This window comes from Callorhinus ursinus, unplaced genomic scaffold (assembly GCF_003265705.2).
Source record: "Callorhinus ursinus isolate GAN/ISIS: 27379988/994484 unplaced genomic scaffold, GSC_fseal_2.0 scaffold15, whole genome shotgun sequence".
Taxonomy (NCBI): Eukaryota; Metazoa; Chordata; class Mammalia; order Carnivora; family Otariidae; genus Callorhinus; species Callorhinus ursinus.
In genome coordinates this window covers 45,132,708-45,153,634 of record NW_027397077.1, presented here as the reverse complement: position 1 = coordinate 45,153,634, position 20,927 = coordinate 45,132,708, and the positions used below count along the sequence as shown (strand labels likewise).

The window sequence follows — 20,927 nt, the reverse complement described above, 5'->3', positions numbered from 1 at the left end:
ACAATACCCAAGGGTCTAAACTCTCTAGGCTTCGGTTAATTCCTTTCCCAAACCTGCCGATCCTCATCGATCATAAGAATCGCCCTGGTAAAGGAGAGATTCCCATGACCCTCCCTGAACCTATTGCCCGACTCTTCAGAGAAGGCAGTCTGGAGGTCTGCATGTTAATAAGCGTCTGGGAGACCCTGGCTCACGGCGCCCACAGCAGCGGCGTCCACAGCAGCGCTAGGCGCAGGCGGGAGCAGTAGCGGGACTGCAGTTGGAGAGCGGGCGCCGGGAAGCGTGCTGGTCTCCGTGGAGACGAGGGCGGGGCCGGGCCGCGGCGGCGGTGACGTCGGGGGGTGGGGCGCGCGCCCAACGCCTAACGGCCGCGCGGAGCTTGAGCAGGGGCTGCATCTTCGCCGCCGCCACCCTGGCCTGGCCCGGCGGGTCTGACCTCGGGCGGCGGTGGGGCGGACGGGGGAGGGAAGGCAGGGCGCCCGGCGGCGGCGGCGGCGGCGGCAGCGGGACCGAAACGCAGGGCCCCGCGCCGCCTCGTGGGCAGAGAGGCCGGGAAGGGAGGCGCCCCCTCGAGTGCCCGGGGCCCCTCTGACACGGAGGGGCTGGGGGGGGTTGGGGGGGGGCTACTCCACTCCGGCTCTGGAGAGGCCCTGAGGCAGCTGCACACGGCAAAGGCTGGGCACTCACCGCTGCTTCCCCTGTAAAGAAGGGCCAGGAGCGCGGCAGCCCGCACTGAACATCTTAACGGTGTGTCCCGGGAACCCTCCTCGTTCTGCCCCCAGAGGTCTCCACCCTGGACCCTGGCCTCGGTCGTCGCGTACCTGAACTACACCACATTAACCCTAGCGTTGAGGAGGTCCTTCCCGCTCCCCAGACCCCAAGCCGCCCCTCAGGCCACAGCTGGCGTGCCCGTCCTGCCCACATGCCCCGCAAGCCACCCTTCCTCGGGCACCGGTCGGTGCGCGGGGAGCCTGGATGCACCGCACACACCAACGCCAGCCGTCGCGGTCCTTGCAAATGCTCGCTCGGTGCTCGGCTCGGTGAACCGCCGCCTCTCGGCAATCCTGACAGTCGGGTGCGCGGGGCAGGGGGGGCGCGGAGATGCCGTCTTCGCCTTCAACGCCACCGCCAGGCTCTCCAGACACCAAGTTTACTACTTGGGACAGAAAAGACCAGGCCAAATCTCTGTACCCCACGAGCGCCCTTTTTATTTCATTTATTCAAACAAATGTTTATTGAGCATCTATCGTGTGCCAGGTACAGAGGATTTGGTGATAGGCCAGACCAGCTGATCTTAGGGTGGGGCAGGGAAACTAGGGCTATCCAGCCAAAAACTCTCAGGTAGTGATAAGTGCTATGAAGGAAACCATGGAAAAGTGATTTGTGAAAGATGCGGGGGTGGGGGGTAACCCTACTTCAGATGGGGTGTTTAGGGAGGGCTTCCCTGAGGACATTAACTTGACTGGCACAAAGGGACAAAGGCCGTGAAAGTCTGAGGAGAGGGAACAGCAGCACGAAGGCACTGCCTTGGCGTGTGGCTTGGCTGTCCCAGCCGTGGACGGAGAGGCCAGCAGTGATGGGGAGCCGGGGAACAGGAGTGAGACCACCAGGGCACAGACCACACCTGGCCGCCTGGGCTGTGGGGAGACGTTTGGATTTTACTCAAGTGTGATGGGAAGCTGCTCAGGTGTTTCAGCAGGGGTGGGCAGGATCCGATGGGGGCTTGGGGAAAACCTGGCCTCTGTGAAGATCTGGCAAGAGAAAGACCCACTTTGAGCCTTTCTCAACTGGACAGACGAGGGGGTCTGGTGGGGCAAGAGCACTGGACTGGGAATTAGACTTGGAGTATAATCCAAATGGCCCGAGTGGGCCCTGCCTCTTCTCTGGACCTCAGCTTCTTCGTGTAAAATGAGGGGTGGTGGTGGTGCAGGGCAGATGGGACTACAAGACATGGGCTAAGGATCCTCCCTTTCAATCCCCTGATGGTCCCAAAGCATTCCTCAAAGGCCCCCTCTTTCAAGAAAGATGACCTGATAAGAGGGGGGGTAAAGGAACACATTTTCTGAGAGCTATTTATGTCAGGCTCCAGATTAGGCATTGATTTGGGCTTTTTTCCCTTCCCCAAATATATTTTGGAACCTGACTAAGGCCAGGAGTTAGATTCGTTTCTAGATTCCCATCATGCGATGCTACACAAGACAGACAAGGTCTTGGAGGCGGGGGCACAGAAAGCAAGCAAATAAAGCTCATGTAGCTAGAGGAACCTTATGAGAAAAGGAATCAAGATGACAGGATTGAGGGAGCTGGTGCGGACGACGGGGGGTGGTCGGGAAGTGGGGGGGCAGGCAGCAGGATGGCCGGCCCCGCAGCCCGGTACAGCACGGCGCGGGGTGTGCCCGGCCGGGAGGGCGGGAGATAAAGTCGAAGAGGTCAGCAGGGCCTGAAGGCTGCAGGGCCTGGCGGGGGGCCGCTGGCGGGTCCAAGCAGGACAGCGACAAGCTCTGGTTTGCCTTTTTAAAAGCTCCTCCGCTGCCTCTAAGTGGAAGAAGGACTGGATTGAACTTGGGGGAGGAGGAGGAGGAGGCTGTGGCAGAGCCAGGTGGCAGGTGGCCGTCCGAAGTGGCCCATCTTTGCTACCTGCTACCCAGAGCAGCCATAACGTCCCCACTCTTCAGGGCCCCCTCTCAGATAATGGCAGTTAGGGAGCAGAGTCTAGGTTGAGGTTGCGCCTCATCTCAGGAGGAAACTTCCAGGGCATTTGTTAACTCGTTCTTGACCAGTTCAGGATCCCCAATTTGGACAAGCAAATAACTATGAAATAAAATTCTGTGAGCCTTGCAAAGATCGCAGTAGGCTTTCCACTAGGGTTTTCAAAGGTGTCACAACCCTGTGGGGTCCCTGCCCGCTCTGCCAGGCTCAGTGCACAGACACTTTTGAGTTGTGACCCATGTAGGGTCGGTGCCGTGACAGGAAGCACAAGCCGCCCAGCTGGACCTGGGTTTGAATCCCATCTCATTCATTCAACAAATATTTATTGAGGGCCTACTATGTGCCAGGCCCTATGTAGCAGTGACTTAGACAGGGTCCCTGCTCTAGTGGGGACGACAGGCACGAGACAGGATAATCCCAGAAAGTGATAAGTGGTATAAAGCAAAGTATGAGAAAGTGTCTGGAGGTGGCAGAAGGGGGCTACGTGCAATGGGGTAAACAGCAAATGCTTTGCCATCTTTTCCTGGCCGGATATCATCAGGGACATTACCTAACCTCTCTGAAGCCTCAGTTTCCTCATCTGGACAGTGGAGGTAGAAACACCCCCCACCCCCACCCCGCAGCCGCCTGGGAACGTTGGATTCCTGGCAAGCGTGGTGCCCAGGCTCCATCTGTTGAGCAGGGGGCCGCAGGCTGCTCTCCCACCCGTTAGGGCTTTCAGTTCTTCTCCAGGAAGAAAGTTGGTCCACAAACTGAGACTGCTTGTAAGAAAGGGAGATAAAGCCAAGATTCGGTCACCTGCACCTCAGCCAACAGGGATGGTGCTGCAGGGGCCGCCACCCCAGGCCGCCCAGGCTGACAGCGCACGAAGACCTAGGAAGGTGGTTTCTCTGTCGGGTTTTGTCCTGGTTGTCTGGAGCCCCTTCTCAGAATGGTTTTTTGATCCCGTCCCATCTACTCGGGCCTCAGAGGCTTCTGGAGAAGAGATGTGAAGCTCGACCACACACGTCTGAGGCTGGGAGACCGTTCTGGCATCGCCCACCTCAGGAAGCCAAGCCCTGCGGGGCAGGCTCCCTTCCGAGCCGGCACTTCCCACAGGGGCAGAGGCGAGGCTGCGGAGTCCCGGGGCCCCAGCCTGGCCGGCACTGCCCCCTCGGGGCCTGTCAGCTGGCCATGGGGCGGCGGAGGGGGCGGGGCGCAGGACTGCCCCCCCCCAGGAAAGGAATCCCCCTGAAGGCTTTGGGCGGGGAGCTACCCTCCTCCCAACCCGGCCTTGCCCCCCCAACTCTAGGGACCCAGCTCCTCTGAGCTTCTCTCCTCGATCCCCACCCAAGGGTGAGCCTGGGCGGCGGGGACAGCTCCTCAGGGGCGGGGCCTGGAGAAGCCATTTTCCGGCTTCCACTGCTCATTGCCTCCTTCGAACCCTCAACCCTCGTCCAAGCTCTGAGCGCCTGCACCAGGCCCTGTGCCGCACACGGGCTGGACAGCTGGGCAGAGACCCCACTTCCAAGCCCCAGGACCCCCAGGGCAGGGGAGTCAGGGCTCTGGTCAGCCACAGAGCCCAGCGCGGCCAGGGAGACACCCGCGGCTGAGGCCTCTGACAGGGATGAAGAATGGGATATGAAGTTAGAAAAGCTGGCAGAAGGCAGGCTGCTAGACTGGGCCACAGCCCACAGGAGGGGGCAGTGGGGAAGGCCCTGAGGAGTGATGGCAGCCCCTGAGATGGGGGCCCAGGGAAGAGCACACAATAACGCAAGCTGGGGGTTACAAAACATGAAAAGGAAGAAAAACAAATCCTGAGGTCCGAGTGCTCCCCCGGGGGTGGCATTGGTTTGCAGAAACAGGCCCCAAGTGGGGACACAGGGCAGGGGAAGGGGAAATGGGGGGTGCAGGGGAGGGGCAGTCTCTGAGGACAACCTGGCCACAGGTCACCAAAAGTTAACAATTCTCTTTGACAGAGAAACCCCAATTATAGGATGAATCCCGTAGATATTTCCAGGCTAGTGAAGAGAGTCATGGAAGCATTGAAACAGCGCTGCACACCCATCAACAGGGCTGGTTAAATAAGGCGCCGGGCACAGGCTGTGGGCCACTCTGCAGCTATTCCGAAGAACAAGCTACACCCAATGTGCCCACTGAGCCGTCCAGGTTAACAAAGCAAGAAGCACCACTGTGCCCGTTTGGCCGCGTGCCCCTGCCGGGAGCGGGGCTGTGTCCAGGCCGTGGGACTGAGGGGCAGGGGCTTTGTTTTCACTTTGCATCCTTCACCGTTGAATTTTAGACCACGAGTAACTTTACTGAGAAAAAACTAATGAGCTTTTAAAGGAACGGGGGAAAAGAAGGCCTGGGGAAAGGCAGCGTAACTTACAGCAGGGCCCGGCCGGGCCCCCACCTCCCTCTTCTCCTGCACCCGCTCACTGCTCGGTCCAGCAGCCTTCACAGCTCTTGGAGAACGGACAGAGGGAGGTGGCTCAATTGTGGAGACAGGTGCAAATCTCCGATCATCCTCAACTCTGTCACCTCTGTGGGCCTTAGCTCTAGGTTGGGGATTCTTACTCAACAACCGTGGTCCCCAGGTGCCTCGAGGCCCCATGCAGACGTGTGCACGCGGGCCTGCCGTCCCTCTTGCTTAATGCAATTCAGAATGAAAACCACACTTAATGCTGTGTGAGGTCCCACAAAGGTCTGGCTTCTTCCCTGATGCGCACTACCTACCTCCACCCTTAAACAATGTGTATCCTATTGGAACCTTCTGTGGGGCTCCTGTTTTGCTGGTGCCCTAAGCATGGGCCAGCTGCGCTTAGGAACCAGCCCCCTGGCCCGTCCCAGTCTCCCGGCAGAGCTGGGGCCCAGTTCCTACTTCGGGACCCTCCCTGGCTGAAGGGGTCAGCAGTCTCCCTCCAAGTGAGGCGTCCGGGGAACTCTTAAGCTCTCTCGGGCCCCACGTTTCGCGCCCTTTCAGCCTCAGCATCAACTTGTCCACTCCTTTGATCTCTGGCCGCTTCTCCCGGGTTCGTCAGACCCACCGGGCCCTCAGAGCCCACTGCCCAGCCACAGGGGGCGAGGGGCCAGGGCCCCTAACAACGTCCCCATTCAGGGATTCACAATACACATTTGCATCTTAAAGGCAACCTTCCCCACAGTCTCGCCTGGTGAATTTCCCTTTGTCTCCCCTTAAATGCTGAAAAGTACTTAATGCCTCTCTATTTACATTTTATTTTATTTATTTATTTTTTAATTTTTAATTTTTTTACATTTTAAATCCCAAACTGGGCCCTGCCACCCTCGCTCCCAGTCCAGGCCTAGGATGAAGCTAACATCTCGGTTTAAAACACATTTTGGGGAGACCCGCTTTGGCCCTCAACTGTAACCTCAGCAGGTAACAGCCAACGGGGCCTTCCCTGGGGAGGGGCCCTCAGGCCACAGGGCCTCTGAATCCGGTCCCTGAGTTGGTGACTCCCACCCAGGCCGTCTGAAACCCTCCCAGGTGGAGGTGTCTCCGCTTGAGCTCCAGGGCGGATACCCCTTTTACAGAGGATAACACTGGGGCTGACAGAAGCACAGGAGCCCTCCCAGAGCCCAGGGTTCCGCATCCTAGACCCAGACTTGCCACACTCTGCCTGACACCAGGGTCTCTGTTTTGTGTCTCACCCTCCAGGAAGGCTGTATTCTTGCGGGTCCTCCCTTCTCTCGAGGGCATCTCTGTTCAGAAGTCCAGACTCAGGCTGCCAAAGCTGTGGGGCACTGCACACATCCCACCCCTTTTCACAAACTGGGGAGCTGAGGGTAGAGAAGTGTGGGGGGAGCTGTGGGTCACACATGAAGTTTGTGGGAGTGCCAGGGTCCAAGCCCAGCCAGGAACTCCTGACTCCCAGCCCCCGTTCCTGGTGCGGCAGCTGCAGGCAAAGCTGTACTGTCTTTAGGCGGCAGTGAGCAGGGGCGGCAACCAGGCAGGGGGTGTGCCCAGGGCTGGGCTCCAGTGGGGAGCAAGGCAGACCCAACTCAGTTCTTACAGAGCGCCCAGTACACACGTAAATAGATGACACAGGGTCAGATAATGATAAGTGATATGAAGAAAATCAAGCAGGGTGATGTGATACAGGAATTCTCGAGCGGTATTCAGCCAGGCTGCCTAGGCGGCTACCCTGAAGAGGCTTTCAAGGATTGAGATGGGAGTAACTGCTGTCAGCCACACAGCAAGTGCAAAGGCCCTGAGGTGGGACCCCGCCCCCGGTCTGTGTGAGGAACAAAAAAGCCAGTGCAGCTGACTGCAGACTCATCCTAAGTCTGATGAGAAGCCGCCCGAGGCCTTTCGGCAGAGGTGGGGGGATGCAGGAGATCAGACTTCTGTGTTAGCCGCTCCATCTGCTGCTGCGTGGAGAGGCCTGAAGAGCCCAGAGGGGAAGGGTGGAGACCTCGGGGGCTTGGAGAGGAACCTGCGTGGGAACAGATGTGACAGGAATCTATAGGTTGAATGAGAGGGTAGAGGAGAAAAGAAATCGGCGCCAAGTCTGTGCTTTGGGGCTAGAACTGTCTGTGAAACCTTGGGGAGGAGCAGGTTTGCAAGAGAAAACAGAGTTCTGTTTTAGCCACCACCCGGAAAGAGATGTGCTTGGACATCCCAGTGGAGTTAGCGGCAGGCGGCCAGTCTGTGGTCAGGAGAGAGACAGGAATGAGGGCTGACAGAAACGGGGTGTCATCGGTGTATGGATGGTGTTTGGAGCCCTAGGACTGGAGGAGAGAGGACGCACCCACGCACCCTGATTCTGCCCCTAGTTTAACTCCAAGATTGGTCTGGCCCTGGGGCTTGATGCAGGAGGGGGTCATCTCTGCTAGGCCCTGGCCACTTCCAGACGTTTCTTTCTCCAGATTCCATCATTTTTCATTGGTTACTTGAGGCCTTCCCCACCTGCGTTTCCTTAGAGGGGTGATGGTGGGGGGGCTGCCTGGGAGCGTGGGGTTTGGCTGGCAGGATCCCAGGCCTAGAATCCTGGCTAACTGGACAAAGCCACTATCCTCCGTCCCCCAAGCCTGTCAAGACTGTGTCCCCATCTGTATGACGAGGCCAGTGGGATGAAGCCACTTGGTCTCTGCCAGTTCCTAAGGCCCTAGAATTAGTCTCCCGGACCCTGCTCCACAGGTCCACAGGCAGCACCCCCCTCCCCACAGCAAAAGGACCTGCTCCACCAGGAGCAGGCCAAGGAGCCCACCAGGGCTGGGGTGGACTCTGAGCCCTGTCTTCTATGTCCTCCCAATGGCCTGGGTCACACTGCCCTGTCTGCACATACCCATGATCTCCACTGATTCCTTCTCCCCTCCAATCACAGTAAGGTCTTTCCCCCGGGCCTGAAGAGCCTTCCATCTGCCCCACACTGGCCACACCCCCAAACTGACCAGGTGCTGGGAGTCTGGCCCATCTAGAGGGGTAACGGTTACTCAGGCCCTGTTCCTTCTGCCCCCACCCAGGGTGAATCTTCAGATTTTTTTTAAAGGAAAGCTGAAATCTGGAGACATTTTTATCTGAAATCACCTGATTTTTCAATCCTGGACCTAATTTAGTCGTTTCATTTTTGTTTTTAAAACACTGGGCAAGGGCGCCTGGGTGGTTCAGTTGGTTAAGTGACTGCCTTCGGCTCAGGTCATGATCCTGGAGTCCCGGGATCGAGTCCCGCATCGGGCTCCCTGCTCAGCAGGGAGTCTGCTTCTCCCTCTGACCCTCTTCCCTCTCGTGCTCTGTCTCTCATTCTCTCTCTCTCAAATAAATAAATAAAATCTTTAAAAATAAATAAATAAGAAAATAAAACACTGGGCAAAACAGGCAGATTCCAGCCAGAGGGTCTCAGAGGCTGGAAGCTTCGCAGTCTCTCCAGCTCTGCTGAACCTGTCCACTCTGCTGATTGATCAATCCACTTTCTGAATGCGCTGCATTGTGACAGACGGGCCCTTCTTTCTTGAAACTCTCTCCTCCCTAGCTTCCGTGACAGCAGCCACACCTGCTTCCCTCCTTCCTCTCTGACTGTTCTTCCTCTGTCTCCCATGGAGCACCCCTCCCTTTCCTACCATTTCCACATCCTCCTCTTCCCTCCACAGTGACCCTGGGAAAACACCCCTGACCCAGGCTGTTGCTGCAACCAGCTCCAGATTCACATTTCCAGCGACCTTCTCTCCAGGATGGCTGGGCAAATATCAGTCTGAGGGTGCCCTTGCTGCCCATGCTGGGGAGCCACCAGGGCCATCACCCTCTACTCTTCCTCTGACCTTTCAGAGACCAAGCTCAAGCCCCTCCAGGCCAGTCACCTGGCTGCCTCCTGCTCCAGCTGGTCTCCTGGGGCCAGCTCTCTTCCTGGTGTCCCTGTTCCAGCCCCAGCTCTGAGCACCCTGGTCCACAGTGCTAGGGGCTGCCGTACCCACCTCCGTGCCCTCTGCTCCGTCTAGGACGGCTTCTGCTCCTGGACAGACACTCCTCAGCGGCTGCAGCAGCTCCACCTTACTGCCCCTCTCTCACTGCACTACATCCTCCACGTGGCCCAGCCTGCACACACTTCGCATTTCCGGAACCTCTGGTTTTTGCTCAAGCCACGCCGTCTCTGCAAGACCTTTCTGCTCCCCAGCCGCCCCCAGAGCTCAGCCAACAGGCGTTTTCAGAAACCCACCCCAGTCTCTGCTAGGAGATTTCTGATGGTCTTTCCTCACTTTGGCTAAGGTCTTAGGCAGACAAGGTTTTCCTGGCTTGACAGACAGTTCACTGGGTGGTGGTGGGGGGGGGGCGTCCTTCTTCCTGGGCGAGGGGCTGGGCCTTTTATGCAGGGACCTGGGTTTATCTTCCTTCTCCTATGGGCTGTACTCACTGCCCTGGGGGACAAAGCCCTTCTCTGGCTCAATGCCACTGACCGCCCTCCCCCTCCAAAAAAACCCACCCGGGTCTCACCTTTCCCAGCTTCAATTTCCTCCTCTCCTGGGCCTTATTCACTAGTTTGTCTGAAGGGAAAATGGGGTCTGTGCTTGCTCTGGGAAAAGGGTGCGTGCAGACAGGGGCCTCTTGGGGTAGAACACCACCCCCCCCCCCCGTGCTTCCCCTTCCCCTTCCCCTTCCCCTTCCCGGACTTCATGGCCTCCAGCTCTCCACTCTGGAACCCCAATTTCCACCGTCCCGGCCTATCCACCCCTCCATGCTCGGGCCTAAAATCACTTACTCCAAAGGGATCAGCTCTCCTCCCGGGGTGTCTCCCCATGGTGTCAGCTTCCCCAAGTAGAGGCTTCTCTGGCTTCGAGAAAGACTGTTCGGCACCTCCTCGGCACCAGTTCTGCTGCACCCCGCCCAGCTCAGAGCCGCCAGACTTGCACAAGCCCCCGCGGAGGATTTCGCCTGGTACCAGGAGAGAGAACGCTAGGAGAGCAGTCTCCGGGACCCGCTCTCCATCGCCCTTCCCGCACGACAGGGGTAGGGGTGTGGCCGCAGCACCTCCCCTCCCCCACCCTGTCCAAGAACTCCTTCGGGGGTCGCAGCCTGACATTCGCTCCACCAGCTCCACCATGGAACCGCCATTTGGCTTTGGGGCGAACGGTGGCGGCTACTTGCGCAGCACAAAATGGGGCACTTGGAGCATCAGCTCCAGTGGGCGGGGGTGGGGGGGAAGGTTTGGAAATGTCCGCAGAGAGACACCTGCGGTCGTCCCCGACTTCCTCCCGGGCGGTGCTCAGGCCCCTGAGGCATAACAAGACCCCGAGCGCGCAGCTGGAGGGCGCCTCCAGCCGTCGTCCCCTCGGACGCGGGTGGAGACCCCCCTCGGAGATGTCCTAGCACACTTCACATTGCCCCAGCCGACCACGTGAGGGCGTGCCCTGTGTTAGTTCGGACAAATTAAAGCTGGTCCTGCGGGCAGGCCAGGGGCCCCCTGACCGCCCTCAGGGTTTGGGTGGCCGTGGCGCACTCTTGGCTGCCGGCCCCAAAGCTCCGGGCCGCGCGGCCTCCCCCGGGACCCGGGCTATTCGCCCCCAAACCGGGTGCCCCCCTCCTCTCGCGCTCCCGCAGCATAGGGTGCACCCCTCCGTTCCCCTTTGCCGAGCCCTTCCCGGGCGCAGGCCGCCTCTCCGCTGCGCCGCAGGCTCGGGCCCTGTCCGGGGCGCTCGGCTGTGGGCTCGTTGGCGCCCGGGAGGCGCGATCCGGGAAGCCAGCGGCCGAGGAAGGGGCTGCAAGAAGCACAAGTTCGCGCTGGCTCCAGACCAGGCTGTTGTTGTTCTCAACGTGGTCCGCCATGGAGCTATAAAAGCGGAGCAGAGCGCCCTCTTCATCAGAGCGCAGCGCGCACGCCCAGCGAGCTCCGGAGACAGCAGTGGCAGCGGCAGCTGCGGCCGCTCCCTTGGCCGATTTTCCCCGCTCAGGCCGGGTCCCGGCTCCAGCCCCGTCTGCCCCGAAACCCCCCTCCGCTCCGGCTCCGGCTCCGGCTCCAGCTCCGGCTTCGGCTCCAACGCCGGCTCCGGCCCCGGCCCGGGATCCTCAGCTCCCGCCGGCCCGGCCCCCGCCCCAGCCCTGCCGCCCGGCCCCAGGCCCGGCCGCGGCCGCTCCCGCCTGGAGCCGCCGCGCGCCCCCAGTCCCCCGGCGCCCCCTCGGCCCCTCGCCTTCCTCTTCCCGGCGCGGCCCCCGGGCTTTCGCGCCCCGCCCGCCACCAACCCGCTCGCCACCATGTCTGTGGAGCTCGAGGAGGCCCTGCCGCTGACGACCGCCGAGGGGGTGGCCAAGAAGGCGGCCAAGGCTGGCGGCTCGGCGACGCTCTCCCCGTCCAGGAAGAAAAAGAACAACAAGAAGAAGAACCAGCCGGGCAAGTACAGCCAGCTGGTGGTGGAGACCATCCGCAGGCTGGGCGAGCGCAACGGCTCGTCGCTGGCCAAGATCTACGCGGAGGCCAAGAAGGTGGCTTGGTTCGACCAGCAGAACGGGCGCACCTACCTCAAGTACTCCATCAAGGCCCTGGTGCAGAACGACACGCTCTTGCAGGTGAAGGGCACCGGCGCCAACGGTTCGTTCAAGCTCAACCGCAAGAAGCTGGAGGGCGGCGGCGAGCGGCGCGGAGCCACGGCGGCCGCCACCGCCCCGGCGCCCGCCGCGCACAAGGCCAAGAAGGCGGCCCCGGGCGCGGCCGGCCCCCGGCGCGCGGACAAGAAGCCGGCCAAGGGCCAGAAGCCCGAGAAGCGCTCGCACAAGAAGGGCGCCGCCTCCAAGAAGGACAAAGGCAGCAAGGCTAAGAAGGCGGCGGCCGCCGGGGGCAAGAAGGTGAAGAAGGCGGCCAAGCCCAGCGTCCCCAAGGTGCCCAAGGGCCGCAAGTGAGCGCGCCGGCCTGCCGGGTCTTCCCGGCGTTCGGTTTTTCTACCCCAAGTATTTTGTACGGTTGTCTGGCCGGGCCGCCGCCGCCCCTGCTCTGAGCCGCACGGAGGGCCCGGGGCCCGCTCCATTCCCCTCCTCGTCCCCCCTCCCCTGCCGCCGTAGCGTTTTTTTGTTGTTGTTTTTGCTTTAGATTTTTGAAACGGCCTGGCGACGCCCCTATTGGCTCTCGCCCTTGGCAACGGCCGTCGCCATGGTTACCGGCCCCTAGGCGCCAATGGCCGCGGCCGCGCCTGCCTGCCCCGGCGGGGGCCGCGGGGTGGCGGGGCCCTGGTGCGCTAGGACCGGCCCCCGCGCCGCCCTTCCCCACTCCCCACCCTCCGCCTTTGGGTGCGCGACAAACAATCGCTCGGGGCGCGGGCCGCGCGGCCTTCCCTTCATCCCGCCGGCCTTTTTGGGGCACAATAAATTGTTTAAACCTTTGAACCGCTCTCGTTTTCTTCCGAGTGGAGTAGGGATGGGCGCGGTCCGCGCGCGGCTTGGGTTGGATGGGGTCCCAAGGGTCCTGGGCACCCCAGATGTTACCGAGGGTAGGCGTGGAACCTGGAGTTCTCCGCACGGGGTGGTAATTGCAGGGAGGGGGCGGCCGGCTGATCCTGGAGGGGAGCCTCAAGGAACAGATCTCCTGTGAGCGAAGGTGGAAAGATGCTGAGGAACGTTGGTCGGGCCCCCGCGAAAGGGGGAAGGGGGGAAGGGGAGGCAGCCCTGGCTTTTCGGGATTTGCTGGTCAGGTCCCCTCAGCACGTATAAGGCTGGGCCTTTGCAGAGATTAGTTATTCTGAATTCACTGAGACTTTGTGTTGATGTGATGAGGATATTGGAAATGTGGAGGCCTTGGGCTCTGGCTCGCTGAGCACAGCCCGAGGTGTGGCCTGAGCAAGGCATTGATTCTCCGCCTGCTGGCCAATCTGGAGTGCACACGGACCAGAGGGTTATTGGACAAGTTGGGAAGAATGATCCTCAGCCCTGAGACACTCTGGTGTCCAGTATATGCGATAGTTGTATTTTAAGATGAACTGAGCCCTTGGCGAATGTTCCTATGAAGACAACCCTGCAAAAGGAAGGCTCTGGGGCAGTGGGAAGCTAGGGAATGTTCTAGAACAGTGAGTATGTACATGTACCAAGCTGGTAAGCCTGGGCTGGGGTAGGTGACAGATGGAGATGGTCTCTGTGTTAGAGACTATGGGGGGGGGTAAGGGCAATAGGGGAGGGGAGGGAGCATCACTGGAGAAGCCCCTCTGGCCTGCTGGTATACCTGACCCAGGTCTGGCAGCCACTACCATCCCCTGGCACACACTGGGGTCACAGGGCAAATCCTTCAGCCACCTACCACCCTGCAGACCCTTCCACACAGAGCAAGTGGCCACTCCACGTGCTCTTTCAGTTTTTTTAAAGTCTTGCTGGGTCTCCCTGCTGCCTGCTGCCTCCTGCCTCTGGGCACTGCAGGGCCCAGTGCCAGCATGAGTCTCCCCGGCCTTGTCCTGGGCTGGGCTGTGAGGGAGGACACGGTGGACAAAACCAGCACAGGCGCCTGCCCTGCACAAGTCAAGTGGAGAAGACAAGTCACAGCCAGGTCCCTCTGCCCATCCTTGCTCTCTAGGCACAAGGTTTGAGAACAAGATGACACCTCCCCCCCCAGTATGGAGACCTGCTGACATGGCAGTAGGGGGCCCTGTCATTAGGGCAAAGGAGGAAATGGGATGTTAGCCTTGGCTGCAGCTGTTCTGGTTCTGGGCAACTGTGGGCATCCAGGAGGCAGGTAGGAGGCCTGTGTTGGAGACAGCAGGACCATGGTGGGCTGGGGCTGACTGCTCCACCCACCCTGCCAGTCCATGTCCTAGCCACTTGTTGATCAGTAATAGTTTCATCCATGTGCAGCTTTGGAGCGGGGGTGCCCAGTGCCCTGCCGCAGGGCCATGGTGCCGGCCCAGACCCTGTCCCACACTGCCTGCAGGGCTAGCTAATAGGCCATCAGCAGCTAGAAGCCAGGAGAAGCCTCGGCCTGCCCAGGATTCTGGGGGATGGTGCTCCTGACCAGCTAAATGTGATCCCTCAGATTCCACCTCCCCTCCACTGTTCCCTAAATTGGAAACCCAAGTCGAGATGCCACCTAGGCTCACTGCTCACCCTGGTTGTCCAAGTCACAATCTGAGGCCAGGGCCTGAGACTTGGCTTTTTGCTCAGCTCCCAGGTAACTCAGGTTCTGAGAGGGGTTGAGAAGGGGCTGCTAAAGGGGCCCAGGCACATGGACAGTGCACCTGCTGTGCAACAAGTCACATGGAGCGGCATCCCTTCCCCTGAGCCCCTCCTAACCAGAGGCCCGCCACCCCCGACAATCTGTCCTTTGCAGACATCTCCTGAGCTCCACGGCCCCAAAGTGCCCTTCAGGTCCTTCGTATTCCACACTGCCTTTCCCTATTTCCCGCCCAAATCCACCCTTTGTTGCTCCTACCATCTGGCTCTCCCAGTGGCCTCCTGCTTTGATGCTGCCGCCCCACCTCTCTCCGTCTCCCGGCTCCGTTCCTTGCACACTTGGGCCCCTAGCTGGCTGTCTTCTCCATCTTGAGACCCACCTTCTCCAGGAGCACTGGAGCACCTGTGGACCAGCCCTCCGTGAGGAAGGCCTCTCACTCTTCTGATAAGAAAGAACACTGTCATATTTTTCTGGGGACCCAAGCCACCCTACTCTCAGGCCACCTGGCTCTGGGGATCTGACTCTCCAGTCCTAGGAATGTTTATGTGACTGAAGACCTGGCCAATGAGTGTTGAGTTGTTCACTTTGCCACAACCATTGGGTCAGAAATAGGTGCTTGACCCTAGTGAGTTCAATGAGAGTCAATCCTGGGACTCTTCCTGGAGCTACTGAGAAAGAGGTACTCTCTCCCTCAGGGAGGGAGAAGGGAGCCAGAGTTGCCAGTAGCCATCTTTGTCAATACACAGGGAGAGCCCATCTGAAAAAGGAGCCAAGACAGAAAGTTGGAACCATGAAATGGAGAGACGGATACCTGAGGACATTAACAGAGCCTCTGGATCCAGTTATGCCTGAAGATAGTTTAGACCTGACTGCCACATGAGCTGATACATTGCTCTTTACGCCGGCTTGAATTGGTTTTTGTCACTTGCAATCTGGTCTCTCACTCCTCTGACTCACTTTACCCTCCCATGTTCACATCCTGGACCTTGTCATTCCTTTATTTATTTTTTTTTTAAAGATTTTATTTATTTATTTATTTGACAGAGAGAGACACAGCGAGAGAGGGAACACAAGCAGGGGGAGTGGGAGAGGGAGAAGCAGGCTTCCCGCGGAGCAGGGAGCCCGATGCGGGGCTCGATCCCAGGACCCTGGGACCATGACCTGAGCCGAAGGCAGACGCTTAACGACTGAGCCACCCAGGTGCCCCCTTGTCATTCCTTTAAATTGTTCTTCTTCTGAAAGGACTTTCCCAGTGTCCCACTGTTTACCCACAGGCCCCTCCTCTCTCTTCTCAGGGTGCTCACTAGACCCTTCAGCGGAGCTGCACCTGTGCATGGGTCCCACGTCACTGACCTGCACCCCAAGTTGAATGGATGGCCGTGACCTGCCCCATGTGACCGCTCAGCAAGTGCCAGGCACTCCGAGGAAGGCTGCACGGGTCACATCTCAGCCCTGTGACAGCCCCAGCGAGGAAGGTGTTCAAAAGCTGGTCTTGCTGGTTTGGTGCTGGGACTGGGAAGGCTATATTTTCTGTCTGACCCCACACTCTGCTCCTGCATGGGGCTGGGGAGCCCAGGACCCGCTGTTGACCTCCTGTGTCTCTTAGACCTCACTGAGGAGCCTCAATTCCAGGTGAACGCCGGAGGCACAGGACACCGTGAGGCTCTGGAGGAGGGCTTCCTGGGGCAGGGGACCCCGGTGCTGGGAGGAAGCAAAGAACCACGTGTATTTGCTTGTCTGTAAAATGAGGCTTAGCATTGGCCCCAGCCTGGGCTCCTCTCTGCACCCCCTGATCAGGAGGGGAGGAGGGGTTGGGTGGGACCGGGTCTCTAGAGGCTGAGGTCAGCGTACTGGGTCTTGTCCACCATGTCTTTTGGTCTGGGCAAGATTATTTTCCCCATGCCTCCGCTTCCTTATCTATAAATGGAGCCAAGAAAGATTTCTTTTACTCACCCATCAGCTAACCAGGGGGTAGGAACACACTGCCTCCAGTCCGGTTCTCCAGGTTTCCCCGCCCCCTGCCCCCAAGAGTGTACCGCACTCTCCTCCTCTGCCCCTGCCTCCTTCCTCTCATGGGGCTGGGATCTACCTCCCTGCAAACCTCCTTGGGTTCTCAGGTCTACTTCCTGGGTCCCTAGATCCAACTTCTCCCTGACCCTGGGACAGCTCTGAAGACACTGGAAAAGCCCCTTTCCAGGCTGTGCAGGCCTTAGTGACCCATATGATGGAGTCTCCACTGAGTGGACTCCTGTGCCGAGCACAGAACCTGATGGGGGTGGGGGGCTCGAGCACTCAGCACAAGGGCTGCTGCCATCCCTCTGTCCCAGGAATGGATCCTTGGTTGATATAGCCAGAGGGCCCTTTAGCCATTCTGGCAGCTCCGTTAGTCAAAAGAGGCAGCAAAGAGGCCCTGGGTCTTTCCACAGCAAGTGCTACTGGGGCCACCTGCACTTGCAAACGGGGGCATTGATCCTTGCAGAGATACTGGGAGAATGGAATGAGATCCCGCATGGCCTAGTGCACGGTCACTCATTCAGCACACACTGGCTGAACAGAGGCAGGGATGGGGACCAATCAGACCTGCTTCCCGTTCTTGAGGAGGATGTGCAGGAGGCCAGAGAAGCCCGCGGCTCTTGGGCAGGGACGGTTCGGGCTGGAGCACTAGCACCGGCCCCCAGTGTGGCAAAAACTCCTGAGTCTGGGGAAAGGTGAAAGCAGCAAGTAGACTGAGCTGACACGACGCAGGAAGCAGAACCAGAGGGGTATCAGGTACAGACGCACCTATGCACCGTATGGATTGCAGGGCTGAGGAGCCAGTTTCCATTAGGCTGGATTTCTGTGACCGAGGCTGGAGCCTGTGCTGCCCATACAGGAGGGGAAGATCACGAGCAGGCCGAAACCACGCAAGCTGGAGCCCTAGGACAGACTGAAACTTGTGTTGGTTGTTTTTGCCTCTGACCTTGGTGATGACGGTATCCTGCAGAAGCTGAGACCCTTCGTCATAGAGTTAACCATGCACACACCTGAGTCAGCAAAACTGAAGGAGAATCCAGGGAAAGTCGAGTCATTGGTGCGGCTTCACACCAAGGAGGTAAATCACCTGATCAGCAACCAAAATGGTGGCTTCCTTCCAAATCTGGCAAGAACCTTTGTGGCCCACCCTACGGGAAACCTATGAATAAGGGAGTTGTGGGAAATGTAGTTCAGCCTGGCCAAGTCAACACACTACAAAGCTGTCACAGTTCCTCACTATAAAACGGGCATGTGTGGGCGCCTGGGTGGCTCAGTTGGTTGGTGACTGCCTTCAGCTCAGGTCATGATCCTGGAGTCCCGGGATCGAGCCCCGCATCGGGCTCCCTGCTCAGTGGGGAGTCTGCTTCTCCCTCTGACCCTCTCCCCTCTCGTGCTCTCTCTCTCTCAAATAAATAAATAAATAAAATCTTTAAAAATAAAATAAACAACAAAAACAAAAAAAACGGGCCTGTGTGGAAGGGTGAGGAGGAACAACACTGTCTCAAACACAGATGTGCATAGGCAGGCCAGGCAGGGCAGTCTGGCCAACTGGAGGACACAAACCCTACCTGAAGAGGGGCAGTGACTACCAGTTCTGTTGACTGCTTCCCATTTCTCGGACCATGTCAGAAGCACCTCCTGAAAATGCATCGAAGCTCCCCTCCAGAGGCAGGGAGTGGCTTTGGCCATCCAGGGGCCATCCAGGTGCCTCTGCCTGTGGTCCTGGCTCAGTCATCAGAAACATCGCTGGAGAATTTTTTATGTAGAAACCATACACTTTTTTTTTGTGAAGCCTCCCACTTGTAAAATAGGGGCTTATAAAAAGAAATACTCCACCTCACAATCATCAGGACAACTACTATTAAAAAAAAAAAATAGGGGCGCCTGGGTGGCTCAGTTGTTAGGCGTCTGCCTTCGGCTCAGGTCATGATCCCAGGGTCCTGGGATCGAGCCCCGCATCGGGCTCCCTGCTCAGTGGGGAGTCTGCTTCTCCCTCTCCCACTCCCCCTGCTTGTGTTCCCTCTCTCGCTGTGTCTGTCAAATAAATAAATAAAATCTTAAAAAAAAAAAAAAAGTGGTGGCAAGAATGCAGAGAAATTGGAACCCTTGTACCCTGTCAGTGGGAATGTGTTGGGTGCAGCTGCTGGGGAAACTGTATGGAGGTGCCTCAAAAAATTAAACAGAGAATTATCATATCACCCAGCAGTTTTACTTCTGGGCACATGCCTGAAAGAATTGAAAGTATCAACTTAAAGAGATTTGTACGCCCATCGACGGGTGAATGGATAAACAAAATGGGGCATATCCGTATGATGGAGGATTATCCAGCCTTAAAAAGGGAAGAAAGTCTGACACACGTTATAACATGGATGAAGCTTGAGGACATGTTGCTAAATGCAATACACCAGTCACAAAAAGACAAACACTGTATGATTCTACTCACATGAAATATCTAGAACAGTAAAAATCATGAGACAGTAAACAGAATGGTTGCCAGGGGGTGAGGGGTAGACAGAAATGGGACTTGTTTAATGGGGACAGAATTTTAGTTTTGCCAGATGAAGACGTTCTGGAGATCGGTTGTACAATGATGTGAATATATGTAATGCTACTGAACGGTGAACTTAAAAATGGTTAAGATGGCAAATTTTATGTCATGTGTATTTTATCACAATTGAAAACAAATACTATTTGGGCCAAACAAAATCATGTGTGAGCTCAGCGTGGCCTGCAGCTCCCCACCTTATGAGATCACTCAACTTGATCTTTTTTTTTTTTTAAGATTTTATTTATGTATTTGACAGAGACACAGCGAGAGAGGGAACATAAGCAGGGAGAGTGGGAGAGGGAGAAGCAGGCTTCCCGCCAAGCAGGGAGCCCGATGCGGGGCTCGATCCCAGGACCCTGGGATCATGACCCGAGCACTAGGAGATAGATGGATCTAGATGAATGCAGACAGGAGTGGCAAGGGGGCGGGGGGGGGGTACAGATACCTGTCTATTAGGACCTGGAGTACTGAGGACCCTCTGCCACCTCTAAGGCTACAGGGGAAAGAATCCCCTAAGGCCTGGACCCAAGCCTGGTCACTGCAAAGGTAGAGCAGAGGCGGGGAGGTGGGGGAGGCCTGCCACCTGGGAGCCCAGCCAAGGGGCCGGACAGCCACATTTTAGGGCTGTCCCACCTGCCCCGGGGGAAACAGCTGGGGCCCTGGCCTGACTTGGCCACATCGAATGGCAGGTGAAAGCTGCCCTGTTTGTCCCTGAGATTTGTTCTTTAAAAGCAAAGGACAGAAACAAAAATTAAATTTAAAAAGTAATTAAAAACAAAGGAGAGGAGATGCTCCACTCCTCTAGTAAAGCAAGCTAAGTATTGGCAAAAGGTGGGATTCATGTGCCCCTGAAATAAGTGAAAAATTGGACAGCATTTGGCCATACCTATTACAGCTGATGACCCAGTTAAGAAAAAGAAATTGCAGAATGAGACGCCAAAGATGATACCATTTATGTAAACCTGAAAAATCACAAAACGTGTTCTCAGGTACAAGAATGTGCTCTTAACATCACATTTATGTGCAAGTAAAACCTGGAGGGAAAGGAAACATGCCCCTGAGGACATCCCGTCCTTCCATGTTAAAATGAAAGCCCCCACCACAGTGATTCACACGCTGACAAATGGTGGCGAGTAATGAAAACAGAAGGAATTTCATTTTTGTTGCTTATTCAATTTGAAGCAAATATGACAAAATAGTCATAACAGTCAACCTTCTGGTAAGTTATCTGTATTTTTAAATCTCTTGGTAATACAACCAAAACCCTACGCAAATCAGCCCAAACAAAACTGGAGGCCGCAGTGAAATCGGCCCCTCCTTCAGGGCGCGGGGAGCCGGAGCGCTAACCACCGCAGACCAGCCCCGCCCCTCAGCCGGAAGGCAGGCGCTCCAAAGAGCAATCTGGAGAACGGGGGGGGCCCCCGCCGAAGTCCACGTCCGGGAGATCCTGGGCTGGCCCCGCGCCCCGCCCTCACGCAGCTCCCCGCCTCCCGAGGCACCAGCTGGGAGGCGTGCCGTGCACTCCTATTAGCAGGAACAGCGCCGGAGCTCCCGTCTGATTGGTGGAAATTGCGATCCTTGATTTGCATAGGGCTTGGGGCCAGCGCCCCTGCTTACCGTGGCTGCGTCTGCGCGGGGGCCCAATCGCCGTGGGCGGCCTGACAGCCGAGGAGCGCTCGGAGCCTGTTCCGCCCCGTCTCCCCCGCGCGCGGGCCGGCCCACTTCCGTCCAGAATCCCGCGCAGCGTTTTGCGGTCCTGGTCTCCCGGGCGCCCCAGAGAGGAAGTTGCGGAGCGGTTCCTGGCGCTCCTGGAGATTTTTGTGCCCCACCCCGGGATCCATGGGAAGGCCCCTTCCTGTCTCAGCAGCGCCCCGCGTGCTCTCCCCGCGGCCTGTGCACCCTCTCTTCCCTGAGGCTTGCGGGAACCTTGCTGGAGCCCCTATTGACAGCGGCCCTGGCTCTTTGTATGCCCTCAGGGCGCGCGCGCGCGCGCACGCGCACAATTCCCAGGTGTAGCCGTTTGTGTTAATGCCTGTCGCTCCTTGCCCAGCTCAGGGCGGGCCATGAAGTAAGTGCTCGCATTC

General features: G+C 58.0%; 1 protein-coding gene and 1 long non-coding RNA gene across 2 annotated transcripts; one reads left to right on the top strand and one right to left on the bottom strand.

Annotated features, from left to right (window-relative positions):
- Window positions 1-628: 628 nt before the first annotated feature.
- On the bottom strand, window positions 629-10,350 carry LOC112834273 (uncharacterized). The gene is made up of 3 exons (XR_003210823.2): window positions 9,903-10,350; window positions 3,514-7,145; window positions 629-2,535 (listed from the first exon to the last, which is right to left on the bottom strand). It is a non-coding gene; the product is annotated as an uncharacterized lncRNA (long non-coding RNA).
- A 642-nt stretch (window positions 10,351-10,992) lies between these two features.
- H1-10 (H1.10 linker histone) lies at window positions 10,993-12,514 on the top strand. The gene has a single exon (XM_025885735.2). The coding sequence runs from the start codon at window positions 11,393-11,395 to the stop codon at window positions 12,032-12,034; it is 642 nt and encodes a 213-aa protein (XP_025741520.1). The 5' UTR covers window positions 10,993-11,392; the 3' UTR covers window positions 12,035-12,514.
- The last annotated feature ends 8,413 nt before the right edge of the window (window positions 12,515-20,927 follow it).